This window comes from Oncorhynchus masou, chromosome 33, assembly GCF_036934945.1.
Source record: "Oncorhynchus masou masou isolate Uvic2021 chromosome 33, UVic_Omas_1.1, whole genome shotgun sequence".
NCBI classification, from domain to species: Eukaryota; Metazoa; Chordata; class Actinopteri; order Salmoniformes; family Salmonidae; genus Oncorhynchus; species Oncorhynchus masou.
In genome coordinates, this window is record NC_088244.1 from 2,534,308 (window position 1) to 2,557,500 (window position 23,193).

The window sequence follows — 23,193 nt, forward strand, 5'->3', positions numbered from 1 at the left end:
TAGTCTGGGACGTATCCTTCCCTGTCTCTTACCATAGTCTGGGACGTATCCTTCCCTGTCTCTTACCATAGTCTGGGACGTATCCTTCCTCCCTGTCTCTTACCATAGTCTGGGACGTATCCTTCCTCCCTGTCTCTTACCATAGTCTGGGACGTATCCTTCCCTGTCTCTTACCATAGTCTGGGACATATCCTTCCTCCCTGTCTCTTACCATAGTCTGGGACTATCCTTCCTCCCTGTCTCTTACCATAGTCTGGGACATATCCTTCCTCCCTGTCTCTTACCATAGTCTGGGACATATCCTTCCTCCCTGTCTCTTACCATAGTCTGGGACATATCCTTCCTCCCTGTCTCTTACCATAGTCTGGGACGTATCCTTCCTCCCTGTCTCTCACCATAGTCTGGGACGTATCCTTCCCTGTCTCTTACCATAGTCTGGAACGTATTCTTCCTCCCTGTCTCTTACCATAGTCTGGGACATATCCTTCCTCCCTGTCTCTTACCATAGTCTGGGACGTATCCTTCCTCCCTGTCTCTCACCATAGTCTGGGACGTATCCTTCCCTGTCTCTTACCATAGTCTGGGACATATCCTTCCTCCCTGTCTCTTACCATAGTCTGGGACGTATCCTTCCCTGTCTCTTACCATAGTCTGGGACGTATCCTTCCCTGTCTCTTACCATAGTCTGGGACGTATCCTTCCCTGTCTCTTACCATAGTCTGGGACGTATCCTTCCCTGTCTCTTACCATAGTCTGGGACATTTCCTTCCCTGTCTCTTACCATAGTCTGGGACGTATCCTTCCTCCCTGTCTCTTACCATAGTCTGGGACGTATCCTTCCTCCCTGTCTCTTACCATAGTCTGGGACGTATCCTTCCCTGTCTCTTACCATAGTCTGGAACGTATCCTTCCTCCCTGTCTCTTACCATAGTCTGGGACGTATCCTTCACTGTCTCTCACCATAGTCTGGGACGTATCCTTCCCTGTCTCTTACCATAGTCTGGGACGTATCCTTCCTCCCTGTCTCTTACCATAGTCTGGGACATATCCTTCCTCCCTGTCTCTTACCATAGTCTGGGACGTATCCTTCCTCCCTGTCTCTTACCATAGTCTGGGACGTATCCTTCACTGTCTCTCACCATAGTCTGGGACGTATCCTTCCCTGTCTCTTACCATAGTCTGGGACGTATCCTTCCTCCCTGTCTCTTACCATAGTCTGGGACATATCCTTCCTCCCTGTCTCTTACCATAGTCTGGGACGTATCCTTCCTCCCTGTCTCTTACCATAGTCTGGGACGTATCCTTCCTCCCTGTCTCTTACCATAGTCTGGGACGTATCCTTCCTCCCTGTCTCTTACTATAGTCTGGGACGTATCCTTCCTCCCTGTCTCTTACCATAGTCTGGGACGTATCCTTCCTCCCTGTCTCTTACCATAGTCTGGGACGTATCCTTCCTCCCTGTCTCTTACCATAGTCTGGGACGTATCCTTCCTCCCTGTCTCTTACCATAGTCTGGGACTTATCCTTCCCTGTCTCTTACCATAGTCTGGGACTTATCCTTCCTCCCTGTCTCTTACCATAGTCTGGGACGTATCCTTCCCTGTCTCTTACCATAGTCTGGGACGTATCCTTCCCTGTCTCTTACCATAGTCCGGGACGTATCCTTCCTCCCTGTCTCTTACCATAGTCTGGGACGTATCCTTCCCTGTCTCTTACCATAGTCTGGGACGTATCCTTCCCTGTCTCTTACCATAGTCTGGGACGTATCCTTCCTCCCTGTCTCTTACCATAGTCTGGGACGTATCCTTCCCTGTCTCTTACCATAGTCTGGGACGTATCCTTCCCTGTCTCTTACCATAGTCTGGGACGTATCCTTCCTCCCTGTCTCTCACCATAGTCTGGGACGTATCCTTCCCTGTCTCTTACCATAGTCCGGGACGTATCCTTCCTCCCTGTCTCTTACCATAGTCTGGGACATATCCTTCCTCCCTGTCTCTTACCATAGTCTGGGACGTATCCTTCCCTGTCTCTTACCATAGTCTGGGACGTATCCTTCCCTGTCTCTTACCATAGTCTGGGACGTATCCTTCCTCCCTGTCTCTTACCATAGTCTGGGACGTATCCTTCCCTGTCTCTTACCATAGTCTGGGACGTATCCTTCCCTGTCTCTTACCATAGTCTGGGACGTATCCTTCCTCCCTGTCTCTCACCATAGTCTGGGACGTATCCTTCCCTGTCTCTTACCATAGTCCGGGACGTATCCTTCCTCCCTGTCTCTTACCATAGTCTGGGACATATCCTTCCTCCCTGTCTCTTACCATAGTCTGGGACGTATCCTTCCTCCCTGTCTCTCACCATAGTCTGGGACGTATCCTTCCCTGTCTCTTACCATAGTCCGGGACGTATCCTTCCTCCCTGTCTCTTACCATAGTCTGGGACGTATCCTTCCTCCCTGTCTCTTACCATAGTCTGGGACGTATCCTTCCTCCCTGTCTCTTACCATAGTCTGGGACGTATCCTTCCCTGTCTCTTACCATAGTCTGGGACGTATCCTTCCTCCCTGTCTCTTACCATAGTCTGGGACGTATCCTTCCCTGTCTCTTACCATAGTCTGGGACGTATCCTTCACTGTCTCTTAACATAGTCTGGGACGTATCCTTCCCTGTCTCTTACCATAGTCTGGGACGTATCCTTCCTCCCTGTCTCTTACCATAGTCTGGGACGTATCCTTCCTCCCTGTCTCTTACCATAGTCTGGGACATATCCTTCACTGTCTCTTACCATAGTCTGGGACGTATCCTTCCCTGTCTCTTACCATAGTCTGGGACGTATCCTTCCTCCCTTTCTCTTACCATAGTCTGGGACGTATCCTTCCTCCCTGTCTCTTACCATAGTCTGGGACGTATCCTTCCTCCCTGTCTCTTACCATAGTCTGGGACGTATCCTTACTCCCTGTCTCTCACCATAGTCTGGGACGTATCCTTCCTCCCTGTCTCTTACCATAGTCTGGGACGTATCCTTCCTCCCTGTCTCTTACCATAGTCTGGGACGTATCCTTCCTCCCTGTCTCTTACCATAGTCTGGGACGTATCCTTCCCTGTCTCTTACCATAGTCTAGGACGTATCCTTCCCTGTCTCACACCATAGTCTGGGACGTATCCTTCCTCCCTGTCTCTTACCATAGTCTGGGACGTATCCTTCCTCCCTGTCTCTTACCATAGTCTGGGACGTATCCTTCCCTGTCTCTTACCATAGTCTGGGACGTATCCTTCCTCCCTGTCTCTTACCATAGTCTGGGACGTATCCTTCCTCCCTGTCTCTTACCATAGTCTGGGACATATCCTTCACTGTCTCTTACCATAGTCTGGGACGTATCCTTCCCTGTCTCTTACCATCGTCTGGGACGTATCCTTCCTACCTTTCTCTTACCATAGTCTGGGACGTATCCTTCCTCCCTGTCTCTTACCATAGTCTGGGACGTATCCTTCCCTGTCTCTTACCATAGTCTGGGACGTATCCTTCCCTGTCTCTTACCATCGTCTGGGACGTATCCTTCCTACCTTTCTCTTACCATAGTCTGGGACGTACCCTTCCTCCCTGTCTCTTACCATAGTCTGGGACGTATCCTTCCTCCCTGTCTCTTACCATAGTCTGGGACGTATCCTTACTCCCTGTCTCTCACCATAGTCTGGGACGTATCCTTCCTCCCTGTCTCTTACCATAGTCTGGGACGTATCCTTCCCTGTCTCTTACCATAGTCTGGGACGTATCCTTCCTCCCTGTCTCTTACCATAGTCTGGGACGTATCCTTCCCTGTCTCTTACCATAGTCTGGGACGTATCCTTCCCTGTCTCACACCATAGTCTGGGACGTATCCTTCCTCCCTGTCTCTTACCATAGTCTGGGACGTATCCTTCCCTGTCTCTTACCATAGTCTGGGACGTATCCTTCCCTGTCTCTTACCATAGTCTGGGACGTATCCTTCCTCCCTGTCTCTTACCATAGTCTGGGACGTATCCTTCCTCCCTGTCTCTTACCATAGTCTGGGACGTATCCTTCCCTGTCTCTTACCATAGTCTGGGACGTATCCTTCCTCCCTGTCTCTTACCATAGTCTGGGACATATCCTTCCTCCCTGTCTCTTACCATAGTCTGGGACGTATCCTTCCTCCCTGTCTCTTACCATAGTCTGGGACATATCCTTCCTCCCTGTCTCTTACCATAGTCTGGGACATATCCTTCCTCCCTGTCTCTTACCATAGTCTGGGACATATCCTTCCTCCCTGTCTCTTACCATAGTCTGGGACGTATCCTTCCCTGTCTCTTACCATAGTCTGGGACGTATCCTTCCTCCCTGTCTCTTACCATAGTCTGGGACGTATCCTTCCTCCCTGTCTCTCACCATAGTCTGGGACGTATCCTTCCCTGTCTCTTACCATAGTCTGGAACGTATCCTTCCTCCCTGTCTCTTACCATAGTCTGGGACATATCCTTCCTCCCTGTCTCTTACCATAGTCTGGGACGTATCCTTCCTCCCTGTCTCTCACCATAGTCTGGGACGTATCCTTCCCTGTCTCTTACCATAGTCTGGGACATATCCTTCCTCCCTGTCTCTTACCATAGTCTGGGACGTATCCTTCCTCCCTGTCTCTTACCATAGTCTGGGACGTACCCTTACTCCCTGTCTCTCACCATAGTCTGGGACGTATCCTTCCTCCCTGTCTCTTACCATAGTCTGGGACGTATCCTTCCCTGTCTCTTACCATAGTCTGGGACGTATCCTTCCTCCCTGTCTCTTACCATAGTCTGGGACGTATCCTTCCCTGTCTCTTACCATAGTCTAGGACGTATCCTTCCCTGTCTCACACCATAGTCTGGGACGTATCCTTCCTCCCTGTCTCTTACCATAGTCTGGGACGTATCCTTCCTCCCTGTCTCTTACCATAGTCTGGGACGTATCCTTCCTCCCTGTCTCTTACCATAGTCTGGGACGTATCCTTCCTCCCTGTCTCTTACCATAGTCTGGGACATATCCTTCCTCCCTGTCTCTTACCATAGTCTGGGACATATCCTTCCTCCCTGTCTCTTACCATAGTCTGGGACATATCCTTCCTCCCTGTCTCTTACCATAGTCTGGGACATATCCTTCCTCCCTGTCTCTTACCATAGTCTGGGACGTATCCTTCCCTGTCTCTTACCATAGTCTGGGACGTATCCTTCACTGTCTCTTAACATAGTCTGGGACGTATCCTTCCCTGTCTCTTACCATAGTCTGGGACGTATCCTTCCTCCCTGTCTCTTACCATAGTCTGGGACGTATCCTTCCTCCCTGTCTCTTACCATAGTCTGGGACATATCCTTCACTGTCTCTTACCATAGTCTGGGACGTATCCTTCCCTGTCTCTTACCATCGTCTGGGACGTATCCTTCCTACCTTTCTCTTACCATAGTCTGGGACGTATCCTTCCTCCCTGTCTCTTACCATAGTCTGGGACGTATCCTTCCTCCCTGTCTCTTACCATAGTCTGGGACGTATCCTTACTCCCTGTCTCTCACCATAGTCTGGGACGTATCCTTCCCTGTCTCTTACCATAGTCTGGGACGTATCCTTCCTCCCTGTCTCTTACCATAGTCTGGGACGTATCCTTCCCTGTCTCTTACCATAGTCTGGGACGTATCCTTCCCTGTCTCACACCATAGTCTGGGACGTATCCTTCCTCCCTGTCTCTTACCATAGTCTGGGACGTATCCTTCCCTGTCTCTTACCATAGTCTGGGACGTATCCTTCCCTGTCTCTTACCATAGTCTGGGACGTATCCTTCCTCCCTGTCTCTTACCATAGTCTGGGACGTATCCTTCCTCCCCCTGTCTCTTACCATAGTCTGGGACGTATCCTTCCCTGTCTCTTACCATAGTCTGGGACATATCCTTCCTCCCTGTCTCTTACCATAGTCTGGGACTATCCTTCCTCCCTGTCTCTTACCATAGTCTGGGACATATCCTTCCTCCCTGTCTCTTACCATAGTCTGGGACATATCCTTCCTCCCTGTCTCTTACCATAGTCTGGGACATATCCTTCCTCCCTGTCTCTTACCATAGTCTGGGACGTATCCTTCCTCCCTGTCTCTCACCATAGTCTGGGACGTATCCTTCCCTGTCTCTTACCATAGTCTGGAACGTATTCTTCCTCCCTGTCTCTTACCATAGTCTGGGACATATCCTTCCTCCCTGTCTCTTACCATAGTCTGGGACGTATCCTTCCTCCCTGTCTCTCACCATAGTCTGGGACGTATCCTTCCCTGTCTCTTACCATAGTCTGGGACATATCCTTCCTCCCTGTCTCTTACCATAGTCTGGGACGTATCCTTCCCTGTCTCTTACCATAGTCTGGGACGTATCCTTCCCTGTCTCTTACCATAGTCTGGGACGTATCCTTCCCTGTCTCTTACCATAGTCTGGGACGTATCCTTCCCTGTCTCTTACCATAGTCTGGGACATTTCCTTCCCTGTCTCTTACCATAGTCTGGGACGTATCCTTCCTCCCTGTCTCTTACCATAGTCTGGGACGTATCCTTCCTCCCTGTCTCTTACCATAGTCTGGGACGTATCCTTCCCTGTCTCTTACCATAGTCTGGAACGTATCCTTCCTCCCTGTCTCTTACCATAGTCTGGGACGTATCCTTCACTGTCTCTCACCATAGTCTGGGACGTATCCTTCCCTGTCTCTTACCATAGTCTGGGACGTATCCTTCCTCCCTGTCTCTTACCATAGTCTGGGACATATCCTTCCTCCCTGTCTCTTACCATAGTCTGGGACGTATCCTTCCTCCCTGTCTCTTACCATAGTCTGGGACGTATCCTTCCTCCCTGTCTCTTACCATAGTCTGGGACGTATCCTTCCTCCCTGTCTCTTACTATAGTCTGGGACGTATCCTTCCTCCCTGTCTCTTACCATAGTCTGGGACGTATCCTTCCTCCCTGTCTCTTACCATAGTCTGGGACGTATCCTTCCTCCCTGTCTCTTACCATAGTCTGGGACGTATCCTTCCTCCCTGTCTCTTACCATAGTCTGGGACGTATCCTTCCCTGTCTCTTACCATAGTCTGGGACTTATCCTTCCTCCCTGTCTCTTACCATAGTCTGGGACGTATCCTTCCCTGTCTCTTACCATAGTCTGGGACGTATCCTTCCCTGTCTCTTACCATAGTCCGGGACGTATCCTTCCTCCCTGTCTCTTACCATAGTCTGGGACGTATCCTTCCCTGTCTCTTACCATAGTCTGGGACGTATCCTTCCCTGTCTCTTACCATAGTCTGGGACGTATCCTTCCTCCCTGTCTCTTACCATAGTCTGGGACGTATCCTTCCCTGTCTCTTACCATAGTCTGGGACGTATCCTTCCCTGTCTCTTACCATAGTCTGGGACGTATCCTTCCTCCCTGTCTCTCACCATAGTCTGGGACGTATCCTTCCCTGTCTCTTACCATAGTCCGGGACGTATCCTTCCTCCCTGTCTCTTACCATAGTCTGGGACATATCCTTCCTCCCTGTCTCTTACCATAGTCTGGGACGTATCCTTCCCTGTCTCTTACCATAGTCTGGGACGTATCCTTCCCTGTCTCTTACCATAGTCTGGGACGTATCCTTCCTCCCTGTCTCTTACCATAGTCTGGGACGTATCCTTCCCTGTCTCTTACCATAGTCTGGGACGTATCCTTCCCTGTCTCTTACCATAGTCTGGGACGTATCCTTCCTCCCTGTCTCTCACCATAGTCTGGGACGTATCCTTCCCTGTCTCTTACCATAGTCCGGGACGTATCCTTCCTCCCTGTCTCTTACCATAGTCTGGGACATATCCTTCCTCCCTGTCTCTTACCATAGTCTGGGACGTATCCTTCCTCCCTGTCTCTCACCATAGTCTGGGACGTATCCTTCCCTGTCTCTTACCATAGTCTGGGACGTATCCTTCCTCCCTGTCTCTCACCATAGTCTGGGACGTATCCTTCCTCCCTGTCTCTCACCATAGTCTGGGACGTATCCTTCCTCCCTGTCTCTTACCATAGTCTGGGACGTATCCTTCCTCCCTGTCTCTTACCATAGTCTGGGACGTATCCTTCCCTGTCTCTTACCATAGTCTGGGACGTATCCTTCCTCCCTGTCTCTCACCATAGTCTGGGACGTATCCTTCCCTGTCTCTTACCATAGTCTGGGACGTATCCTTCCTCCCTGTCTCTCACCATAGTCTGGGACATATCCTTCCTCCCTGTCTCTTACCATAGTCTGGGACGTATCCTTCCCTGTCTCTTACCATAGTCTGGGACGTATCCTTCCCTGTCTCTTACCATAGTCTGGGACGTATCCTTCCTCCCTGTCTCTCACCATAGTCTGGGACGTATCCTTCCCTGTCTCTTACCATAGTCTGGGACGTATCCTTCCTCCCTGTCTCTCACCATAGTCTGGGACGTATCCTTCCTCCCTGTCTCTCACCATAGTCTGGGACGTATCCTTCCTCCCTGTCTCTCACCATAGTCTGGGACGTATCCTTCCCTGTCTCTTACCATAGTCTGGGACGTATCCTTCCTCCCTGTCTCTCACCATAGTCTGGGACGTATCCTTCCTCCCTGTCTCTCACCATAGTCTGGGACGTATCCTTCCCTGTCTCTTACCATAGTCTGGGACGTATCCTTCCCTGTCTCTTACCATAGTCTGGGACGTATCCTTCCCTGTCTCTTACCATAGTCTGGGACGTATCCTTCCTCCCTGTCTCTCACCATAGTCTGGGACGTATCCTTCCTCCCTGTCTCTCACCATAGTCTGGGGCGTATCCTTCCTCCCTGTCTCTTACCATAGTCTGGGACGTATCCTTCCTCCCTGTCTCTTACCATAGTCTGGGACGTATCCTTCCCTGTCTCTTACCATAGTCTGGGACGTATCCTTCCTCCCTGTCTCTCACCATAGTCTGGGACGTATCCTTCCCTGTCTCTTACCATAGTCTGGGACGTATCCTTCCTCCCTGTCTCTCACCATAGTCTGGGACATATCCTTCCTCCCTGTCTCTTACCATAGTCTGGGACGTATCCTTCCCTGTCTCTTACCATAGTCTGGGACGTATCCTTCCCTGTCTCTTACCATAGTCTGGGACGTATCCTTCCTCCCTGTCTCTCACCATAGTCTGGGACGTATCCTTCCCTGTCTCTTACCATAGTCTGGGACGTATCCTTCCTCCCTGTCTCTCACCATAGTCTGGGACGTATCCTTCCTCCCTATCTCTCACCATAGTCTGGGACGTATCCTTCCTCCCTGTCTCTCACCATAGTCTGGGACGTATCCTTCCCTGTCTCTTACCATAGTCTGGGACGTATCCTTCCCTGTCTCTTACCATAGTCTGGGACGTATCCTTCCTCCCTGTCTCTCACCATAGTCTGGGACGTATCCTTCCTCCCTGTCTCTCACCATAGTCTGGGACGTATCCTTCCCTGTCTCTTACCATAGTCTGGGACGTATCCTTCCCTGTCTCTTACCATAGTCTGGGACATATCCTTCCCTGTCTCTTACCATAGTCTGGGACGTATCCTTCCCTGTCTCTTACCATAGTCTGGGACGTATCCTTCCCTGTCTCTCACCATAGTCTGGGACGTATCCTTCCTCCCTGTCTCTCACCATAGTCTGGGACGTATCCTTCCCTGTCTCTTACCATAGTCTGGGACGTATCCTTCCCTGTCTCTTACCATAGTCTGGGACGTATCCTTCCTCCCTGTCTCTTACCATAGTCTGGGACGTATCCTTCCTCCCTGTCTCTCACCATAGTCTGGGACGTATCCTTCCCTGTCTCTTACCATAGTCTGGAACGTATCCTTCCCTGTCTCTTACCATAGTCTGGTACGTATCCTTCCTCCCTGTCTCTCACCATAGTCTGGGACGTATCCTTCCTCCCTGTCTCTTACCATAGTCTGGGACGTATCCTTCCCTGTCTCTTACCATAGTCTGGGACGTATCCTTCCCTGTCTCTTACCATAGTCTGGGACGTATCCTTCCTCCCTGTCTCTCACCATAGTCTGGGACGTATCCTTCCCTGTCTCTTACCATAGTCTGGGACGTATCCTTCCTCCCTGTCTCTCACCATAGTCTGGGACATATCCTTCCTCCCTGTCTCTTACCATAGTCTGGGACGTATCCTTCCCTGTCTCTTACCATAGTCTGGGACGTATCCTTCCCTGTCTCTTACCATAGTCTGGGACGTATCCTTCCTCCCTGTCTCTCACCATAGTCTGGGACGTATCCTTCCCTGTCTCTTACCATAGTCTGGGACGTATCCTTCCTCCCTGTCTCTCACCATAGTCTGGGACGTATCCTTCCTCCCTGTCTCTCACCATAGTCTGGGACGTATCCTTCCTCCCTGTCTCTCACCATAGTCTGGGACGTATCCTTCCCTGTCTCTTACCATAGTCTGGGACGTATCCTTCCTCCCTGTCTCTCACCATAGTCTGGGACGTATCCTTCCTCCCTGTCTCTCACCATAGTCTGGGACGTATCCTTCCCTGTCTCTTACCATAGTCTGGGACGTATCCTTCCCTGTCTCTTACCATAGTCTGGGACGTATCCTTCCCTGTCTCTTACCATAGTCTGGGACGTATCCTTCCTCCCTGTCTCTCACCATAGTCTGGGACGTATCCTTCCTCCCTGTCTCTCACCATAGTCTGGGGCGTATCCTTCCTCCCTGTCTCTTACCATAGTCTGGGACGTATCCTTCCTCCCTGTCTCTTACCATAGTCTGGGACGTATCCTTCCCTGTCTCTTACCATAGTCTGGGACGTATCCTTCCTCCCTGTCTCTTACCATAGTCTGGGACGTATCCTTCCTCCCTGTCTCTCACCATAGTCTGGGACGTATCCTTCCCTGTCTCTTACCATAGTCTGGGACGTATCCTTCCTCCCTGTCTCTCACCATAGTCTGGGACGTATCCTTCCCTGTCTCTTACCATAGTCTGGGACGTATCCTTCCCTGTCTCTTACCATAGTCTGGGACGTATCCTTCCTCCCTGTCTCTTACCATAGTCTGGGACGTATCCTTCCCTGTCTCTTACCATAGTCTGGGACGTATCCTTCCCTGTCTCTTACCATAGTCTGGGACGTATCCTTCCTCCCTGTCTCTCACCATAGTCTGGGACGTATCCTTCCCTGTCTCTTACCATAGTCTGGGACGTATCCTTCCTCCCTGTCTCTCACCATAGTCTGGGACGTATCCTTCCCTGTCTCTTACCATAGTCTGGGACGTATCCTTCCTCCCTGTCTCTCACCATAGTCTGGGACGTATCCTTCCTCCCTGTCTCTCACCATAGTCTGGGACGTATCCTTCCCTGTCTCTTACCATAGTCTGGGACGTATCCTTCCCTGTCTCTTACCATAGTCTGGGACGTATCCTTCCCTGTCTCTTACCATAGTCTGGGACGTATCCTTCCTCCCTGTCTCTCACCATAGTCTGGGACGTATCCTTCCTCCCTGTCTCTCACCATAGTCTGGGGCGTATCCTTCCTCCCTGTCTCTTACCATAGTCTGGGACGTATCCTTCCTCCCTGTCTCTTACCATAGTCTGGGACGTATCCTTCCCTGTCTCTTACCATAGTCTGGGACGTATCCTTCCTCCCTGTCTCTCACCATAGTCTGGGACGTATCCTTCCCTGTCTCTTACCATAGTCTGGGACGTATCCTTCCTCCCTGTCTCTCACCATAGTCTGGGACATATCCTTCCTCCCTGTCTCTTACCATAGTCTGGGACGTATCCTTCCCTGTCTCTTACCATAGTCTGGGACGTATCCTTCCCTGTCTCTTACCATAGTCTGGGACGTATCCTTCCTCCCTGTCTCTCACCATAGTCTGGGACGTATCCTTCCCTGTCTCTTACCATAGTCTGGGACGTATCCTTCCTCCCTGTCTCTCACCATAGTCTGGGACGTATCCTTCCTCCCTGTCTCTCACCATAGTCTGGGACGTATCCTTCCTCCCTGTCTCTCACCATAGTCTGGGACGTATCCTTCCCTGTCTCTTACCATAGTCTGGGACGTATCCTTCCCTGTCTCTTACCATAGTCTGGGACGTATCCTTCCTCCCTGTCTCTCACCATAGTCTGGGACGTATCCTTCCTCCCTGTCTCTCACCATAGTCTGGGACGTATCCTTCCCTGTCTCTTACCATAGTCTGGGACGTATCCTTCCCTGTCTCTTACCATAGTCTGGGACGTATCCTTCCCTGTCTCTTACCATAGTCTGGGACGTATCCTTCCCTGTCTCTTACCATAGTCTGGGACGTATCCTTCCCTGTCTCTCACCATAGTCTGGGACGTATCCTTCCCTGTCTCTCACCATAGTCTGGGACGTATCCTTCCCTGTCTCTTACCATAGTCTGGGACGTATCCTTCCTCCCTGTCTCTCACCATAGTCTGGGACGTATCCTTCACTGTCTCTTACCATAGTCTGGGACGTATCCTTCCCTGTCTCACACCATAGTCTGGGACGTATCCTTCCTCCCTGTCTCTTACCATAGTCTGGGACGTATCCTTCCCTGTCTCTTACCATAGTCTGGGACGTATCCTTCCCTGTCTCTTACCATAGTCTGGGACGTATCCTTCCTCCCTGTCTCTCACCATAGTCTGGGACGTATCCTTCCCTGTCTCTTACCATAGTCTGGAACGTATCCTTCCCTGTCTCTTACCATAGTCTGGTACGTATCCTTCCTCCCTGTCTCTCACCATAGTCTGGGACGTATCCTTCCCTGTCTCTCACCATAGTCTGGGACGTATCCTTCCCTGTCTCTTACCATAGTCTGGTACGTATCCTTCCTCCCTGTCTCTCACCATAGTCTGGGACGTATCCTTCCTCCCTGTCTCTCACCATAGTCTGGGACGTATCCTTCCCTGTCTCTTACCATAGTCTGGTACGTATCCTTCCTCCCTGTCTCTCACCATAGTCCGGGACGTATCCTTCCTCCCTGTCTCTTACCATAGTCTGGGACGTATACTTCCCTGTCTCTTACCATAGTCTGGGACGTATCCTTCCCTGTCTCTTACCATAGTCTGGGACGTATCCTTCCCTGTCTCTTACCATAGTCTGGGACGTATCCTTCCTCCCTGTCTCTTACCATAGTCTGGGACGTATCCTTCCTCCCTGTCTCTCACCATAGTCTGGGACGTATACTTCCCTGTCTCTTACCATAGTCTGGGACGTATCCTTCCCTGTCTCTTACCATAGTCTGGGACGTATCCTTCCCTGTCTCTTACCATAGTCTGGGACGTATCCTTCCTCCCTGTCTCTTACCATAGTCCGGGACGTATCCGTTTCCTTTCTTCAGTACCAGGTGTATACGATGTCCCCCTCTTCTTATCTGCTCTACGGCCTGGCTGTGGGTCATTCCTGTTGTACTGTCACCATTTATCTCCACCAGCTGGTCACTCACCTACACAACAGCAATACAATACAGGTTACACAACGACAACTACCACACACTCACACACACACACACACACACACACACACACACACACACACACACACACACACACACACACACACACACACACACACACACACACACACACACACACACACACACACACACACACACACACACACACACACACACACACACACACACAGAGAGAGACACACACATACCCAGCTGACTGTCTCACCTGTATCTTGTGGCTGCGCGAGGCAGGTCCTCCCTCCATCAGTCCCAGGACATACAGGCCCATGTTGTACTCACTGCCTCCCCGCAGACTGAAGCCAAAACCTGTAGGACCTCTCTCTAGGTCTACACTATAGTAACGCTGGTCCTGCTGCTGGAAGGAGAGAGTTAGAGAGGACAGAAAGATGATACTATCGCTCTGGGATTGACCGGGCAATTGTAAATACATCAAATTATTAGAGAGGAAATTATCTGACATGATGGACACACAAAACAACTACGAATAAATAAATTAAAAATGCACATACAAGCCTCACCTTGGGCCTTCGTCTGTGGCTTTTCCTTGTCCTGCCGTCAGCCTCTAACTCTGGGCCTTCTGACAGATTAGAGGAGTCTAAGGGAAGACAGATTAGAGGAGTCTAAGGGAAGACTGATTAGAGGAGTCTAAGGGAAGACTGATTAGAGGAGGCTAAGGGAAGACTGATTAGAGGAGTCTAAGGGAAGACTGATTAGAGGAGTCTAAGGGAAGACTGATTAGAGGAGTCTAAGGGAAGACAGATTAGAGGAGTCTAAGGGAAGACTGATTAGAGGAGTCTAAGGGAAGACAGATTAGAGGAGTCTAAGGGAAGACAGATTATAGGAGTATAAGGGAAAACAGATTAGAGGAGTCTAAGGGAAGACTGATTAGAGGAGTCTAAGGGAAGACTGATTAGAGGAGTCTAAGGGAAGACTGATTAGAGGAGTCTAAGGGAAGACAGATTAGAGGATTCTAAAGGAAGACAGATTAGAGGAGTCTAAGGGAAGACAGATTAGAGGAGTCTAAGGGAAGACAGATTAGAGGAGTCTAAGGGAAGACAGATTAGAGGAGTCTAAGGGAAGACAGATTAGAGGAGTCTAAGGGAAGACAGATTAGAGGAGTCTAAGGGAAAACAGATTAGAGGAGTCTAAGGGAAAACAGATTAGAGGAGTCTAAGGGAAAACAGATTAGAGGAGTCTAAGGGAAGACTGATTAGAGGAGTCTAAGGGAAGACAGATTAGAGGATTCTAAGGGAAGACAGATTAGAGGAGTCTAAGGGAAAACAGATTAGAGGAGTCTAAGGGAAAACAGATTAGAGGAGTCTAAGGGAAAACAGATTAGAGGAGTCTAAGGGAAGACTGATTAGAGGAGTCTAAGGGAAGACTGATTAGAGGAGTCTAAGGTAGCCCAGTGGCTAGAGCGTTGGGCCAGTAACCAGCAGGTATCCCAGTGGCTAGAGCGTTGGGCCAGTAACCAGCAGGTAGCCTAGTGGTTAGAGCGTTGGGCCAGTAACCAGCAGGTAGCCCAGTGGTTAGAGCGTTGGGCCAGTAACCAGCAGGTAGCCCAGTGGTTAGAGCGTTGGGCCAGTAACCAGCAGGTAGCCCAGTGGTTAGAGCGTTGGGCCAGTAACCAGCAGGTAGCCCAGTGGTTAGAGCGTTGGGCCAGTAACCAGCAGGTAGCCTAGTGGTCAGAGCATTGGGCCAGTAACTAGCAGGTAACCTAGTGGTTAGAGCGTTGGGCCAGTAACCAGCAGGTAGCCTAGTGGTTAGAGCATTGGACTAGTAACTAGCAGGTAGCCTAGTGGTTAGAGCATTGGACTAGTAACTAGCAGGTAGCCTAGTGGTTAGAGCATTGGACTAGTAACTAGCAGGTAGCCTAGTGGTTAGAGCATTGGACGAGTAACTAGCAGGTAGCCTAGTGGTTAGAGCAATGGACTAGTAACTAACAGGTAGCCTAGTGGTTAGAGCATTGGACTAGTAACTAGCAGGTAGCCTAGTGGTTAGAGCATTGGACTAGTAACTAGCAGGTAGCCTAGTGGTTAGAGCATTGGACTAGTAACTAGCAGGTAGCCTAGTGGTTAGAGCATTGGACTAGTAACTAGCAGGTAGCCTAGTGGTTAGAGCGTTGGGCCAGTAACCAGTAGGTAGCCTAGTGGTTAGAGCATTGGACTAGTAACTAGCAGGTAGCCTAGTGGTTAGAGCGTTGGGCCAGTAACCAGCAGGTAGCCTAGTGGTAAGAGCATTGGACTAGTAACTAGCAGGTAGCCTAGTGGTTAGAGCGTTGGGCCAGTAACCAGTAGGTAGCCTAGTGGTTAGAGCGTTGGACTAGTAACTAGCAGGTAGCCTAGTGGTTAGAGCGTTGGGCCAGTAACCAGTAGGTAGCCTAGTGGTTAGAGCGTTGGGCCAGTAACCTGTAGGTAGCCTAGTGGTTAGAGCGTTGGACCAGTAACCAGTAGGTAGCCTAGTGGTTAGAGCGTTGGACCAGTAACCAGTAGGTAGCCTAGTGGTTAGAGCGTTGGGCCAGTAACCAGTAGGTAGCCTAGTGGTTAGAGCGTTGGGCCAGTAACCAGTAGGTAGCCTAGTGGTTAGAGCATTGGACTAGTAACTAGCAGGTAGCCTAGTGGTTAGAACGTTGGACTAGTAACTAGCAGGTAGCCTAGTGGTAAGAGCATTGGGCCAGAAACCAGTAGGTAGCCTAGTGGTTAGAGTGTTGGACTAGTAACCAGCAGGTAGCCTAGTGGTTGGAGCATTGGACTAGTAACTAGCGGGTAGCCTAGTGGTTAGAGCGTTGGGACAGTAACCAGTAGGTAGCCTAGTGGTTAGAGCGTTGGGACAGTAACCAGTAGGTAGCCTAGTGGTTAGAGCATTGGACTAGTAACTTGCAGGTAGCCCAGTGGTTGGAGCGTTGGGCCAGTAATCAGTAGGTAGCCTAGTGGTTAGTGTGTTGGGCCAGTAACCAGTAGGTAGCCTAGTGGTTAGCGTGGTGGGCCAGTAACCAGTAGGTAGCCTAGGGGTCCGAGCGTTGGGCCAGTAACCAGTAGGTAGCCTAGTGGTAAGAGCATTGGACTAGTAACTTGCAGGTAGCCCAGTGGTTAGAGCGTTGGGCCAGTAACCAGTAGGTAGCTTAGTGGTTAGTGTGTTGGGCCAGTAACCAGTAGGTAGCCTAGTGGTTAGAGCATTGGGCCAGAAACCAGTAGGTAGCCTAGTGGTTAGAGCGTTGGACTAGTAACCAGCAGGTAGCCTAGTGGTTGGAGCATTGGACTAGTAACTAGCGGGTAGCCTAGTGGTTAGATATTGGTATGTATATAACTAGATATTGGTATGTATATAACTAGATATTGGTAGGTATATAACTAGATATTGGTATGTATATAACTAGATATTGGTAGGTATATAACTAGATATAACTAGATATTGGTATGTATATAACTAGATATTGGTAGGTATATAACTAGATATTGGTAGGTATATAACTAGATATTGGTAGGTATATAACTAGATATTGGTATGTATATAACTAGATATTGGTAGGTATATAACTAGATATTGGTATGTATATAACTAGATATTGGTAGGTATATAACTAGATATAACTAGATATTGGTATGTATATAACTAGATATTGGTTATTATTTATATTGGTATGTATATAACTAGATATTGGTAGGTATATAACTAGATATTGGTAGGTATATAACTAGATATAGGTACATATATAACTAGATATTGGTATGTATATAACTAGATATTGGTATGTATATAACTAGATATTGGTAGGTATATAACTAGATATTGGTATGTATATAACTAGATATAGGTACATATATAACTAGATATTGGTATGTATATAACTAGATATTGGTATGTATATAACTAGATATTGGTATGTATATAACTAGATATTGGCATGTATATAACTAGATATTGGTAGGTATATAACTAGATATTGGTAGGTATATAACTAGATATTGGTAGGTATATAACTAGATATTGGTATGTATATAACTAGATATTGGTAGGTATATAACTAGATATTGGTAGGTATATAACTAGATATAGGTATGTATATAACTAGATATTGGTATGTATATAACTAGATATTGGTATGTATATAACTAGATATTGGTATGTATATAACTAGATATAACTAGATATTGGTAGGTATATAACTAGATATTGGTATGTATATAACTAGATATTGGTATGTATATAACTAGATATAGGTATGTATATAACTAGATATTGGTATGTATATAACTAGATATTGGTATGTATATAACTAGATATTGGTATGTATATAACTAGATATAACTAGATATTGGTAGGTATATAACTAGATATTGGTAGGTATATAACTAGATATTGGTGTGTATATAACTAGATATTGGTAGGTATATAACTAGATATTGGTATGTATATAACTAGATATTGGTAGGTATATAACTAGATATTGGTAGGTATATAACTAGATATTGGTAGGTATATAACTAGATATTGGTAGGTATATAACTAGATATAGGTAGGTATATAACCAGATATTGGTAGGTATATAACTAGATATTGGTATGTATATAACTAGATATTGGTGTGTATATAACTAGATATTGGTAGGTATATAACTAGATATTGGTATGTATATAACTAGATATTGGTATGTATATAACTAGATATTGGTAGGTATATAACTAGATATTGGTAGGTATATAACTAGATATTGGTAGGTATATAACTAGATATTGGTAGGTATATAACTAGATATTGGTAGGTATATAACTAGATATTGGTAGGTATATAACTAGATATTGGTATGTATATAACTAGATATTGGTGTGTATATAACTAGATATTGGTAGGTATATAACTAGATATTGGTAGGTATATAACTAGATATTGGTAGGTATATAACTAGATATTGGTATGTTTATAACTAGATATTGGTAGGTATATAACTAGATATTGGTATGTATATAACTAGATATTGGTAGGTATATAACTAGATATTGGTATGTTTATAACTAGATATTGGTAGGTATATAACTAGATATTGGTATGTATATAACTAGATATTGGTATGTTTATAACTAGATATTGGTATGTATATAACTAGATATTGGTATGTATATAACTAGATATTGGTAGGTATATAACTAGATATTGGTATGTATATAACTAGATATTGGTATGTTTATAACTAGATATTGGTATGTATATAACTAGATATTGGTATGTATATAACTAGATATTGGTAGGTATATAACTAGATATTGGTAGGTATATAACTAGATATTGGTAGGTATATAACTAGATATTGGTAGGTATATAACTAGATATTGGTAGGTATATAACTAGATATTGGTATGTATATAACTAGATATTGGTATGTTTATAACTAGATATTGGTATGTATATAACTAGATATTGGTATGTTTATAACTAGATATTGGTATGTATATAACTAGATATTGGTAGGTATATAACTAGATATTGGTAGGTATATAACTAGATATTGGTATGTATATAACTAGATATTGGTATGTTTATAACTAGATATTGGTATGTATATAACTAGATATTGGTAGGTATATAACTAGATATTGGTATGTATATAACTCACTGGGGTTAAGTCTTGGTATGATGGTGAGTCTGAGTGTGTTTCCGGCCCGTCTCAGTATCTGTGCCAGGTCTCTGTGAGGCAGCGTGACAACGGACCGCCCCTCCACTGCCTCGAGCTGGTCACCGGGCTGGACCTGACCTGAACGGGCCGCAGGGCTGCCCCGACGCACAGTCACAAACCTATGGGACAGCATGGGCGAGGCTGGAGAGAGGCAGACAGAGAGGGAGAGAGAGTTTAATCAGTCGTTAACCATGTTAACCAGTGAAGAGTTACGGTATGGTTTAGTACTATGGAGTAGTACAGTATATCAATAACTCTGTTTCTCTCTCGGTATCAGGAAGGACATGTAAACATAATGAAGGAAAAAGTATGAAAACTGATGAGGTCACTACTGTAGTGACTCTGGATAAGAGTCTGCTAAATGACTCACTAATGTAGTGACTCTGGATCAGAGAGTCTGTTAAATGACTCACTACTATAGTGACTCTGGAAAAGAGAGTCTGCTAAATGACTCACTACTGTAGTGGCTCTGGATCAGACAATCTGCTAAATGACTCACTACTGTAGTGAATCTGGATCAGAGAGTCTGTTAAATGACTCACTACTGTAGTGACTCTGGATAAGAGAGTCTGCTAAATGACTCACTACTGTAATGACTCTGGATAAGAGAGTCTGCTCCATGACTCTGGATAAGAGAGTCTGCTAAATGACTCACTACTGTAGTGACTCTGGATCAGAGAGTCTGCCAACTGACTCACTGCTGTAGTGACTCTGCATAAGAGAGTCTGCTAAATGACTCACTACTGTAATGGTCTCTGGATAAGAGAGTCTGCTAAATGACTCACTACTGTAGTGTCTCTGGATAAGAGAGTCTGCTAGATGACTCACTACTGTAGTGACTCTGGATAAGAGAGTCTGCTAAATGACTCAATACTGTAGTGACTCTGGATAAGAGAGTCTGCTAGATGACTCACTACTGTAAGTGTCTCTGGATAAGAGAGTCTGCTTAATGACTCACTACTGTAGTGACTCTGGATAAGGGTTCTATCTGGGTTACAGACAGGAGCAGGGAAGGTTCTAGAATAGTGACAGGGTTATATCAGAAGGTGAATTCACCAATTTGTAAGTCGCTCTGGATAAGAGCGTCTGCTAAATGACTTAAATGTAAAAAAATGTAATATCTGGGTTCCAGACAGGAGCAGGGGAGGTTCTAGAATAGAGACAGGGTTCTATCTGGGTTACAGACAGGAGCAGGGGAGGTTCTAGAATAGAGATAGGGTTCTATCTGGGTTACAGACAGGAGCAGGGGAGGTTCTAGAATAGAGACAGGGTTCTATCTGGGTTCCAGACAGGAGCAGGGGAGGTTCTAGAATAGAGACAGGGTTCTATCTGGGTTACAGACAGGAGCAGGCGAGGTTCTAGAATAGAGACAGGGTTCTATCTGGGTTACAGACAGGAGCAGGGGAGGTTCTAGAATAGAGACAGGGTTCTATCTGGGTTCCCAGACAGGAGCAGGGGAGGTTCTAGAATAGAGACAGGGTTCTATCTGGGTTACAGACAGGAGCAGGGGAGGTTCTAGAATAGAGACAGGGTTCTATCTGGGTTACAGACAGGAGCAGGGGAGGTTCTAGAATAGAGACAGGGTTCTATCTGGGTTCCAGACAGGAGCAGGGGAGGTTCTAGAATAGAGACAGGGTTCTATCTGGGTTACAGACAGGAGCAGGCGAGGTTCTAGAATAGAGACAGGGTTCTATCTGGGTTACAGACAGGAGCAGGGGAGGTTCTAGAATAGAGACAGGGTTCTATCTGGGTTCCAGACAGGAGCAGGGGAGGTTCTAGAATAGAGACAGGGTTCTATCTGGGTTACAGACAGGAGCAGGGGAGGTTCTAGAATAGAGACAGGGTTCTATCTGGGTTACAGACAGGAGCAGGGGAGGTTCTAGAATAGAGACAGGGTTCTATCTGGGTTACAGACAGGAGCAGGGGAGGTTCTAGAATAGAGACAGGGTTCTATCTGGGTTACAGACAGGAGCAGGGGAGGTTCTAGAATAGAGACAGGGTTCTATCTGGGTTACAGACAGGAGCAGGGGACAATAGAAGTACCCGAGCTTGTATCTCTACTCCTCTAACAGTAAATAACCTAGCTTGTATCTCTACTCCTCTAACAGTAAATAACCTAGCTTGTATCTCTACTCCTCTAACAGTAAATAACCTAGCTTGTATCTCTACTCCTCTAACAGTAAATAACCTAGCTTGTATCTCTACTCCTCTAACAGTAAATAACCTAGCTTGTATCTCTATTCCTCTAACAGTAAATAACCTAGCTTGTATCTCTACTCCTCTAACAGTAAATAACCTAGCTTGTATCTCTATTCCTCTAACAGTAAATAACCTAGCTTGTATCTCTATTCCTCTAACAGTAAATAACCTAGCTTGTATCTCGATTCCTCTAACAGTAAATAACCTAGCTTGTATCTCTACTCCTCTAACAGTAAATAACCTAGCTTGTATCTCCGCTCCTCTAACAGTAAATAACCTAGCTTGTATCTCCACTCCTCTAACAGTAAATAACCTAGCTTGTATCTCTACTCCTCTAACAGTAAATAACCTAGCTTGTATCTCTACTCCTCAAATAGTAAATAACCTAGCTTGTATCTCTACTCCTCTAACAGTAAATAACCTAGCTTGTATCTCTACTCCTCTAACAGTAAATAACCTAGCTTGTATCTCTACTCCTCAAATAGTAAATAACCTAGCTTGTATCTCTACTCCTCTAACAGTAAATAACCTAGCTTGTATCTCTACTCCTCTAACAGTAAATAACCTAGCTTGTATCTCTACTCCTCTAACAGTAAATAACCTAGCTTGTATCTCTACTCCTCTAACAGTAAATAACCTAGCTTGTATCTCTATTCCTCTAACAGTAAATAACCTAGCTTGTATCTCTACTCCTCTAACAGTAAATAACCTAGCTTGTATCTCTACTCCTCTAACAGTAAATAACCTAGCTTGTATCTCTATTCCTCTAACAGTAAATAACCTAGCTTGTATCTCTATTCCTCTAACAGTAAATAACCTAGCTTGTATCTCTATTCCTCTAACAGTAAATAACCTAGCTTGTATCTCTATTCCTCTAACAGTAAATAACCTAGCTTGTATCTCTACTCCTCTAACAGTAAATAACCTAGCTTGTATCTCCACTCCTCTAACAGTAAATAACCTAGCTTGTATCTCCACTCCTCTAACAGTAAATAACCTAGCTTGTATCTCCACTCCTCTAACAGTAAATAACCTAGCTTGTATCTCTACTCCTCTAACAGTAAATAACCTAGCTTGTATCTCTACTCCTCAAATAGTAAATAACCTAGCTTGTATCTCTACTCCTCTAACAGTAAATAACCTAGCTTGTATCTCTACTCCTCAAATAGTAAATAACCTAGCTTGTATCTCTACTCCTCTAACAGTAAATAACCTAGCTTGTATCTCTACTCCTCTAACAGTAAATACCCTAGCTTGTATCTCTACTCCTCTAACAGTAAATAACCTAGCTTGTATCTCTACTCCTCTAATAGTAAATAACCTAGCTTGTATCTCTACTCCTATAACAGTAAATAACCTAGCTTGTATCTCTACTCCTCTAACAGTAAATAGCCTAGCTTGTATCTCTACTCCTCTAACAGTAAATAAGCTAGCTTGTATCTCTACTCCTCTAACAGTAAATAACCTAGCTTGTATCTCTACTCCTCTAATAGTAAATAACCTAGCTTGTATCTCTACTCCTCTAACAGTAAATAACCTAGCTTGTATCTCTACTCCGCTAACAGGAAATACCCTAGCTTGTATCTCTACTCCTCTAACACTAAATAACCTAGCTTGTATCTCTACTCCGCTAACAGTAAATACCCTAGCTTGTATCTCTACTCCTCTAACAGTAAATAACCTAGCTTGTATCTCTACTCCTCTAACAGTAAATAACCTAGCTTGTATCTCTACTCCTCTAACAGTAAATACCCTAGCTTGTATCTCTACTCCTCTAACAGTAAATACCCTAGCTTGTATCTCTACTCCTCTAACAGTAAATAACCTAGCTTGTATCCCTGCTCCTC

General features: G+C 46.4%; 1 protein-coding gene across 5 annotated transcripts in view; it reads right to left on the reverse strand.

Moving 5' to 3' along the window:
• LOC135527680 (membrane-associated guanylate kinase, WW and PDZ domain-containing protein 2-like) overlaps positions 1-23,193 on the reverse strand; it is a 135,142-nt gene that overhangs the window by 10,968 nt on the left and 100,981 nt on the right. For 2 of the 5 annotated variants that reach the window (XM_064956171.1, XM_064956168.1), the window contains 4 exons: positions 19,088-19,288; positions 13,986-14,071; positions 13,682-13,831; positions 13,308-13,446 (listed from right to left, as the gene is read on the reverse strand). In XM_064956171.1, coding sequence (XP_064812243.1) covers positions 13,308-13,446; positions 13,682-13,831; positions 13,986-14,071; positions 19,088-19,288 — 576 coding nt within the window. The remainder of the gene's footprint in view (positions 1-13,307; positions 13,447-13,681; positions 13,832-13,985; positions 14,072-19,087; positions 19,289-23,193) is intronic. The other 3 variants (XM_064956170.1, XM_064956169.1, XM_064956172.1) reach the window with 3 other exon arrangements.